Source organism: Alnus glutinosa, chromosome 9 (genome assembly GCF_958979055.1).
Source record: "Alnus glutinosa chromosome 9, dhAlnGlut1.1, whole genome shotgun sequence".
NCBI lineage: Eukaryota > Viridiplantae > Streptophyta > Magnoliopsida > Fagales > Betulaceae > Alnus > Alnus glutinosa.
Genome location: NC_084894.1, coordinates 19,799,397 through 19,808,960, shown reverse-complemented (window position 1 = coordinate 19,808,960; position 9,564 = coordinate 19,799,397). Strand labels below are relative to the sequence as shown.

The following is a 9,564-nucleotide window of genomic DNA, read 5'->3' as shown; positions in this document are numbered from 1 at the left end:
CTGTTTCTCAATCAACTTAATTTGTTGTGGGGTAGTCTTTTTTTTTTTTTTTTCTTTTTTTTTTTCTCCTCCTCCTATGATTTAGCCTACAGAATGCACTTAGACGTAGCAAAACGAGTACCGCTTAATATTGGGGGGACTCCAATTGTCTTGTGGAGGTTTGAGAAAAACTTTGTAAGCAAAGAACGAATGTTTGTTGCTGAAAAACTAATAAAAAATAATAAAATAAAAAGGACTTTGTAGATGATTTATTTTTTTTTATGATGATTATGTTTTTTTTTTTTTTTCTTATAAATCATTTTACTTTGTAAGCAAAGAATGAATGTTTGTTGCTGAAAAACAAATAAAAAAGAATAAAATAAAAAGGGCTTTGCAGATGATCTATTTTATTTTATTTTATTTTATGATGGTGATATGATGATTATGTGTGTGTGTGTGTGTGTGTTTTTTTTTTTTTCCCCTTATAAATCATTTTGTAGCGTAATTGTATATGAAAAAAAAAAAGAAAAAAAAAAGCCATGAACTCTATGAAATTAAAAAAAAAAAAAAAAACAAAAAATGTCATAGTATGATTGTTTATGTTTCTTAAATAAAGAAAAAAAAAAAATGTCCTTAAGAATATAAATTATATTTGTATTATAAGGGTGTTTTAGGAAATTTGATTATAATATGATTTCATTCACCAATGTATTGCACTGTGCCAAACAAAAGAATACATATGCAATGTTCTATTCCACCGTTACAACCAAACAAAAGAATAGGAATAGTTATTCCATTCCACCTTCATCTATTCCCATGAATAGTTATTCCTTTTCCTAATGGAATAGACATTCCGCAAACCAAACGAGGCCTTAGGTGGTAGTGAATCATTACTCTTTTTAAAATAAATTAAAGTGGGGGACCACCTTGCCACATAGACAAGGTGGTAAAAAGTTATATATTTAGGTGGTAGTGAATCACTACTCTTTGTACAATAGGCCCAAAAAATAGAAATTGGGTTTTTTTTTTTAACAAACTCCTTTCCATAATGAATAATGATTCAATGCCACCCAAATATACAACTTTTCACCACCTTGCCTATGTGGCAAGGTGGTCTCCCACTACTTTTTGAGTTTTTTTATTTTTTAAAAATAAATTAAAGTGGGGGACCACATTGCCACATAGACAAGGTGGTGAAAAGTTGTATATTTAGGTGGTAGTGAATCATTACTCATCCATAATTTGTTTACAAACTTTTAGTTCTTTTTTTGTTTGGTCATTTTTGAAACATAAAACCCTCACTTCCTCTCTGCAAGCGACGCCTAAAACCCTAAAAAACATAACCCAGTTACCCAGGAACCCTCCCCCCCCTGCCGACACAGCCACCGCTGAAAAGGGGATTTCGCTGGTATTCACAAATCACAAGTCTGATTCTTCAGCCAACGACGACTCGGTCTACCACTCAGAGTTTTAGAACATGAAGAAGAAAATGTCGGCTCCAAATGGAGGAGCAAGAAAGGGCAAGGGATTTTCACGGGACCCATTTTTCGTCGAGGAGTCGAAGAAACGGCGGAAGATTGAGAGTGACGTCATAAGGAGCGACTCGGACGAGGAATATGGGTTGGTTAGTAAATATGGGATTGAGGAGGAGGAGGCTGAGTTGGTAGAGGAAACCGCCGACGAGAAGAGGCAGCGCGTGGCGAGGGCGCACTTGGACAAGGTTCGTGGAATTGCGGCGAAAGTGGAGGAGGATGAGGAGGAAAGGGAAGGTGAGAGGGAAGACGAGAGGGAAGGCGAGAGGGACTCGCGCGTGTCGATGCTTTTGCAGCAGGAGCAGCTCGAGGACGCCGGCCGGGTTCGTCGAGCTATTGCGTCTAGGTATTCTTTGTTTTAACTAGTTTAGAGTAGATTCTGATTGCTTTTCAAGTTCAAAGCTTCTTTTTTTTTTTTTTTGGTATTTATGTTCTGATTTGATTTGGGCTACAAGGTTGTGGTATTAGATAGCTTCCTCATATAACATTGTGATGGTGAGAATGGATTTCTTAGTGTTGTAATTTTATTGGGTTGGTTTTTCTTGTATATCCTTTAATTTATAGTAGCATTTCTTAATTTTCTCTTCCAAGTTTGAGCCTTGTAAAGTTTACATTGTTTGGTATAGATAGGATGCTACTTCGATAAGAAAATTGTAGCCCTAGTCGCTGGGTACTTTTTTGTTAATGAAGACACTTGCTGCTTAAGCACTAAATTGCCTAGTTTATAGAGGGATACTTTTACTCTAGGAATGCAACTTGTTTGATGGTCTTATCCTTTTTCAAAGTGCAGAAGTTGTCTCCTCTTGTTCGCTTTCTCTTTCTAGTTAGGTGTATCCTCTTGTGTACTTAGGGAAGCCTTACGCATTTAATAAGATTGGTTTATTACTTATAAAAAAGAAGTGCAGAAGTTTGAAACTTAGTGGGTGTCTTTTGAAAATGAATTTGAGACATGATTTTGAACTAATGTTGTTTATTAGAAGAAATGGAGCACATGTCCACACACTTGGACATACTATGGAGATCTATGAACACTATGTCTAGGATGCTTCTAATGTTTAATACATTCAATTCAGGGTTCAAATGCCAGAATCTAGTGATGAATTCCGGGTCTTGGTGAAGCACCGGAAATCTGTCACTGCTGTGGCTCTATCTGAGGATGATCATAAGGGCTTTTCAGCTTCGAAGGATGGCACCATTTTGCATTGGGATGTAGATAGTGGGAAACATGAAAAGTACCAGTGGCCTAGCGAAGAAGTACTGAGGTCTCATGGGGCCAGGGATACACAAGGTGCAGCTACAAGGCATAGTAGACAAGTTTTAGCACTAGCTGTTAGCTCTGACGGTAAATATTTAGCAAGTGGAGGCTTAGATCGCCACATTCATTTATGGGATACCCGTACACGAAAGCATATTCAGGTGAATTTCATTTATTACTTTCGTTTTGGAAAACGTTTGTGATGTTATTAAACCTATTTTGGTTTTAGTTGAAATATTGAAACAATTTCTTGCATTGGGTTTAGTTGGGGGAATATCAGTGACCTATTAGATCATTAGGCATTTTATGACAGAAAATAGTGTATGTTGTACTGACAGGGAAATTTATAAATTTATGTTTCCTTCTTAAAGATTCAAAAAATCTTGTGCATGCAATAGGGGTGTAAGTCTGCATACTGGAGTTCGCTTAATCTGAACCATGGGTGTTAAATAAACGGTTAGGATGCTGTCACGTCATAAATCATTTCAAATACATAGCAAAATGTTCATTTTGTGCATAAGGAAATACAACAAAGTATGGAACTCGTAAAATTCCTCTCCTTTTTTGGACACATTCTCTCTCTCAAAAAAAAGAAAAAAAAAAGGAAATGGAAAAAGAAAAAGGAAAAACCCAACCCAACCAAATCAGTCAAGCTGGTCCTATCCCAACTTGTTCAAACCTGATTCCACTCACAAAACCACTACATATCCCATTTGGTCATTTCCCAACAGGACATTCTCTTCTGTCAAATCATGACAACAAATCTGAAGAAACAAAAATTGCCCTATATCCTAATAGTAAATCTCCCCAAATGTCTTACATGTATATTAGAGCAAAACCCTTTTGTTGGTACTGGGTTTCAGTTTAGTGCAATTTTTGTTTAGCTAATAGAACACTCAGCTCCTGATTATGACCTGACTCGATGATAGGGCTCAACTAGTCTGGTTTGTTTGGCTGGGTTGAGCTGCTTATTTCAATGAGTTTTTTTATGAGTTACAGTTACCGTACTTTGTTCAGTTCTTTATGTATGAAATATCATAGTTTTGTTGTATTTAAAATGTTATGTGACTTGGTATCATTCGTACCTTTTATTTAAGACCTGCACCTTAGATTAGACAATGCGGAATTAACCCTCCAATACCAGTGGAGCCGAATTCTTGTATTTTGTTGTGGTTGCTTGGTGATATCCTCTCTTCAGTGGATTCTTTTGTGGGCAAAGATTGGTAACTATGATGATCTTGTCTGGTAACTTATTAATTATGGTATAGACAAGATCTGAGAGAAAAAATTCAAATGGCAAACAGTTTGAACAAGTGATAGACTGCTGAGCCCTAGGAAAACTCTCCTTGATACCTATCTATGTTTCCAAGTTAAACTTCTACATTTTTCTGTCTGACATAAACTTTTATGTCCTGATGCTGTTAAAGATCACATCTCAAAACCTGAAAGTTTATGCTTCCTATGTGTTATTCTTATTAGTTGTATGTTTAACAGGCTTTTTCAGGTCACAAGGGACCCGTATCATGTTTAACTTTTAGGCAAGGAACTTCAGAACTTTTCTCTGGTGCATTTGATCGAACAGTTAAGATATGGAATGCAGAAGACAGAGCCTATATAACTACATTATTTGGTCACCAAAGTGAAATATTAACTATTGATTGCTTACGGAAAGAGCGGGTGTTGACTGTGGGACGTGATCGAATCATGCAATTGTATAAGGTAAGCACTTATTCTTTTTATGATAGTATATTTTCTTCTGCTTGTGAGCGTAATGGTATGAGCCTGTCTATTATTTGAATAAAAAGACATGAATAATGACGGCTTAGAAGGTGACTAACAAGTAGTTATTATGGAAAAAAAAAGAAAAAGAAAAAAGACATGAGGGTACCTTACATTTTGTATATTTTCCTTGTACATCTTTTGACCAGCCAGAGAAGATCCCTCAAATGAGGTTTCAGTCTTGGTGACTTACAAGGGAGATCGCGAGGCCATGGACTAGCTATCATTGATACTAAATGTGCATTTAGTGTCTTCTCCCTATGTATGGAAAGATATTCCCTAATACTCGAGAGATATGACTTGGGAGGATAGGTTTTGCTAGGCATTCTGGCATTCATTAGGTCAATTCTAAAACAGAAAGGGATATAAAGAGTTATTTTGAGTCCTTTTATTTCTAACTATACATGGAGTTGATTGGGTGGTATTTTTAAGAGATTGGCTGTTCAAGAAATGATAGCGTGTGTTTTATTTGAGGGGAAAAAGATTAATATTTAAAGCAGGAGAGGGCTGGTTTCTACTATGCATAATTACTTATTAAAAAAACTTATACATAATTATATCTTTTCAACCATTTTCCATAAGGTAATTCATGCAATCCCCACTTTTCATTTTAAGCAGGAAATGCCTTGGTCCTTGGATGATGATAAATGATATGGTCCTCATGATCATGCACAATAAAAAACATACTGCCTTTCCAAGAGTACAATCAATGAAGTTAAACTAAGCATACCATAAAGAAAGGAGGGAGGGGGAGGGGGGTGTCTAGGAAGGATTTAGTAGGAGAAAACAGTATGTTGACTAATTTTCGAATCTAGATAGAGCTCGTTTTGTGAGCATGATTTCCGGTTTGTTGCACCGACACTCGAAACTGCCAATTGGTACTGTATATATTACACATTTATAAAATCAGGCATGGTGCACGTCTTTATATAGTTTATTATTTTCAGTATCTTTGAGTTTTTGTTTATACCAGTTTGATATATATATATTTCCTTTTTTTTACGTACTTGGTCTTGATGTACCTTCTATGCTTTGCAAAATAGGTCCCTGAGGAGTCACGTTTAGTATTTCGTGCCCCTGCATCTTCTCTGGAATGTGGTTGTTTCATTAGTAATGATGAATTCTTATCTGGCTCTGATGATGGAAGTATTAGTCTTTGGAATATGTTGCGAAAGAAGCCTGCTTACATCATGAAGAATGCTCATGCTTTGTTGGCTGCAAACAAGAATATTGAACAAAAGGATAGGGGGACAATCCCCAATGGACATATAGGTAAAACTGTAAAACTTTGTTTTCAAATGGTTTATCACGGAAGTTATGCATAAAGTTGAAGTATTAAGTGGATATTGTATCTTAAGCTAGTTTATTATTCTTGCCATGTGCTTTCTTGTTTGCCAATATTCTAATGATATGCCATTGATTCCCATGCTGCAGAAAATGGTGACCATAGTTCTGGAAGCTATCATTGTCAATCAGCACATTCCTGGGTTAGTTCTGTCGCTGTGTGTAGAAGCAGTGATCTTGCTGCATCAGGAGCTGGTAATGGTTGTGTTCGATTATGGGCTATTGAAAGTGAGACAAAAGGCATTCGAACCTTGTTCAATCTTCCATTGGTAAGCCAAAGCAATATTGTAATAATAGTTAACTTTTTGCAATTAGAATTACACAACAATGTGAATGTGGCCATTAATTATGATCGCTGTTTTCCATTTATTTCAATGATTGGATAGTTTCCCCCCCCCCCCCCCCCCCCTCGTAACTATAGATTTAAAACTTTTAGGCTATCTATGATCAACTTTGGAGGAAGATATTGTGTTCATTGTTCAATAACTGCTTTTACATAGGATTATAAGTTGTTTTTTAAGTAATAATGTGAATGACTTCTTAACCATATCGAAACTAAAATGATAAATACTCATTTTTGAACTTAGAATAATTTAGAAACGGCTTGTGTTTGATACCCAACTTTTTTGTTTTATATGGATTGTGCTTCGGTGTATTTCTAGGTTGTTATTTATAGTAAGATTTGTTTGAATTACTACTATAAGCTTTATATTTCTGGATTGTTAAGGTTGTTTTAATGAGATTTTTTGGTTTTTGTTTTGCGGTTGCGGGGATTTGTTCTTGAGGGTACAGGTTTGAGGGTTTTTGGTTTTTGAAGGTTTGTTTTTGGTTCATTTTTCTTTTTGTGGGCTGCTTCTACTGTTCCTGTGTATATTTCTTGTGTACTTGGGAGTTTCTTACACTTTTTTAATAAAACTTTCTTACTTATCAAAAAAAAGATTGTCAGTGATACATGTTAAATAAAACATTTATATATTAAGGCATTTTGTGGTAAGAAAGATGTTTGGCCTGTTATTGAAACAAGCAAGGAAATGCTGCAGTAGGGGCTGTGAATGGTAATTAAGAGAAGTGAATTTTTTTAGTGGTTTCCATGCCCATAACATTGATTGTATTGTATTGAATACTGAACTGAAATCTAATACGAAGTTTAGATAACTTAGGTCACACCTATTTTCCTTGGCTACATATCTTGAAATTTCCTTGACATTACAACTTAGGATAGAGTTACATTGACGTAAACGTCATAGAGCATAGAGAATCTCATACGTGGCATTTGGTACGTGGAAATGTTCTTAGCTTCTTAAGAATTTTGAGAGGATTCCAATGCAGTCTGTTTGGTTGCAAAAGTTCATGAGAATTTAGATGCTTGTGAGCATCCAAATTCCCACAAAAATGAGGTTTCTCGAGAAAGTGGATTCTCATGGAAAAAGGTTGGTATCCTCATTGCCACAACTGGGAAAATTTTCTTTTTTGTAAAGCCCTATATTTCAGGATAGATGAGTGAATATGTTGTCCTTTTGAAGTTTCCTAATGTCAAAATAAGATTATATCAGGCTATTTTTGGAAAAATAAATTATTTCTACAAGATGTCCAAGAATAAATCAAATGCAGTAATAACATTCTTAGGAATCTTTGTCAACATTCTTAGAAGTGCGGCTATATTTTACTATATGATTTAGGGTTGCAATATAACATACTTACAAGAAAACCCTAATTGTATGGATGTATCACTTCGCTCCGCTTCTTTCTATGCCTGAGAGAATATGAGCCGCTTGTTTTAACACGAGGGATAATTGGTTATTTCATATTAACAAGATCTTTCTTGCGGTAATAGTTTGAGGGATATATACTAATTTTGAACATGAGACACAAAAGCAAGTTGGCATTAGCAGCATTGATTAACAGGGTTTGCATGTCAATGTCTTGTAATAGTTGTTTGATTGCCATGTCAAATTAGAAGTGGATGGTAGTGATTTTCACAATTTCCATTTGCGCAGATTTTTGTGCATTAATTTCTAGGTGCACAGTGGGAATTAACAGTATGTTGATTCCCCTGCTTCTCCTCTAACTAGGGGCAATGCATTGTTTCGAGCTAGAGTTCAGCCCTTAATGTTGTTATATGCAAGCCAACCCATGAAGGCCCCCCCCCCCCCCCCAACCCCCCAACACACACACACACACCCACCACCTTTTCTCTCTTTCTTCTTTCTTCCTTTGGATTATTAATGGTGCCTTTTGATGTTGGGCTCTCCATGTAATTGGATGTGTGATTGAGTTTAGAGCTACCAAAGAAAAATAATGTTTATTGCTTACTTGAATCTTGTGTAACACAGGTTGGGTTTGTGAATTCTTTAGCTTTTGCAAATTCTGGACGGTTCCTGGTTGCCGGAGTTGGGCAGGTAAATTTTTTGTCCTTTGTCATAGATGTCCCCATCTCTGTCATAATTTCTCTTCTCCTCTCTCTCTCTCTCTCTGTTATCCTTTCTGAATTTAGTATGAGGAATGTGACTTGCATATGACATAGAGGAAAGTCGATCGTTTAATTTCAGCTTTCTGAGGTCCTTATAGTAAGTCAGAATATGGAGTTTGCAGTTGAACCATAGTTTTGGCATTAAGCTTAAACCTGACTTCCTATTGGGGAAAATCTTCAGCTAAGACCTAGTTTGGAAATGTAAGCATAGCTACTGAAGCATTTTATTGGTTGTGACTTACCATATCCGTTTTATGTTTATGATGTTTGATGAAAATTCCTCATTATCACTTATCAAAAGAAAGATCTCATTGTCTGAAGAAAAAAATAAAAATAAAAAAAATCTGCTATTAATTTTTATAGCAACTAAGTTATGTATACAGCATAACCAGAAGGATTCTTTGAAAATATTATTACAAGGGAAAAGAGCTATCAAGATGGGAAAAAGAATTTATTGTTTTAAAGCATATAGAGGGAAAATATTCTAGGGTTTGATTCATGAGCTTGTAATGAAGCTGAATTTCTGGCTGAAAGGAATTGTAGTTCTCACTAGCACTTTGAGATCACTCCTTCCCTCTCTTGTGGGGCTGATATGCTGTTCTTTTCTAAGGGTTCTCCATAGAAAGTGGCTGAACTTTAAATGAAAGTAATTTTTTTGGGCTTCGTTTGGCAACAAGTGTGGCATAATCCACTATAGTGTTAATAAATCTTAAGTCAATTTTTTTGTTCCAATTCATAAAATTTCGTTCACTTGATAAAGTATACCTCTGCAACAGGAGCCTCGTTTGGGGAGGTGGGGACATATCCAGCCTGCTCAGAATGGAATTGCAGTACATTCCCTTGAACTCTCATAAGATGGGCAAATGATTTTTGTAGCATTCCAATTTTGACTAATCTGAGTTTTGATCTTAAATGACAAACTGCTTCTCTTATTTGATCCGAATTATATATATTTTTTATTACCATTTATTCCTTTTTTCATCTGGAAGGGAAATAGGAAACCATCTTTTTATGTGGAGTAATGCTACACATCATCCCCTTGTCCTCTTTTTGTCCTTCCAAAATTGATGTGGCTCTTAAAATCACCATTGGATCAAAATCCAAGAGTGATATATCAAAAATTCAATGGTGATTTTAAGAGCCACATCAATTTTGGGGTGACAAAAGGAGGACAAGGGGATGATGTGTAGCATTACTCTTTTATG

General features: G+C 35.7%; 1 protein-coding gene across 1 annotated transcript; it reads left to right on the top strand.

Annotated features, from left to right (window-relative positions):
* The first annotated feature begins 1,258 nt into the window (after positions 1-1,258).
* On the top strand, positions 1,259-9,363 carry LOC133878679 (U3 snoRNP-associated protein-like EMB2271). The gene is made up of 7 exons (XM_062317266.1): positions 1,259-1,857; positions 2,585-2,927; positions 4,261-4,485; positions 5,589-5,817; positions 5,980-6,158; positions 8,223-8,288; positions 9,136-9,363. The coding sequence occupies exons 1-7, from the start codon at positions 1,457-1,459 to the stop codon at positions 9,211-9,213; spliced, it is 1,521 nt and encodes a 506-aa protein (XP_062173250.1). The 5' UTR covers positions 1,259-1,456; the 3' UTR covers positions 9,214-9,363.
* The last annotated feature ends 201 nt before the right edge of the window (positions 9,364-9,564 follow it).

Coding starts and splice junctions, on each gene's coding strand:
- LOC133878679 (XM_062317266.1), top strand. CDS start 1,457: ATGAAGAAGAAAATGTCGGCTCCAAATGGAGGAGCAAGAAAGGGCAAG. Junction 2,928..4,260: donor GTACACGAAAGCATATTCAG/GTGAATTTCATT, acceptor TATGTTTAACAG/GCTTTTTCAGGTCACAAGGG. Junction 5,818..5,979: donor AATCCCCAATGGACATATAG/GTAAAACTGTAA, acceptor CCCATGCTGCAG/AAAATGGTGACCATAGTTCT.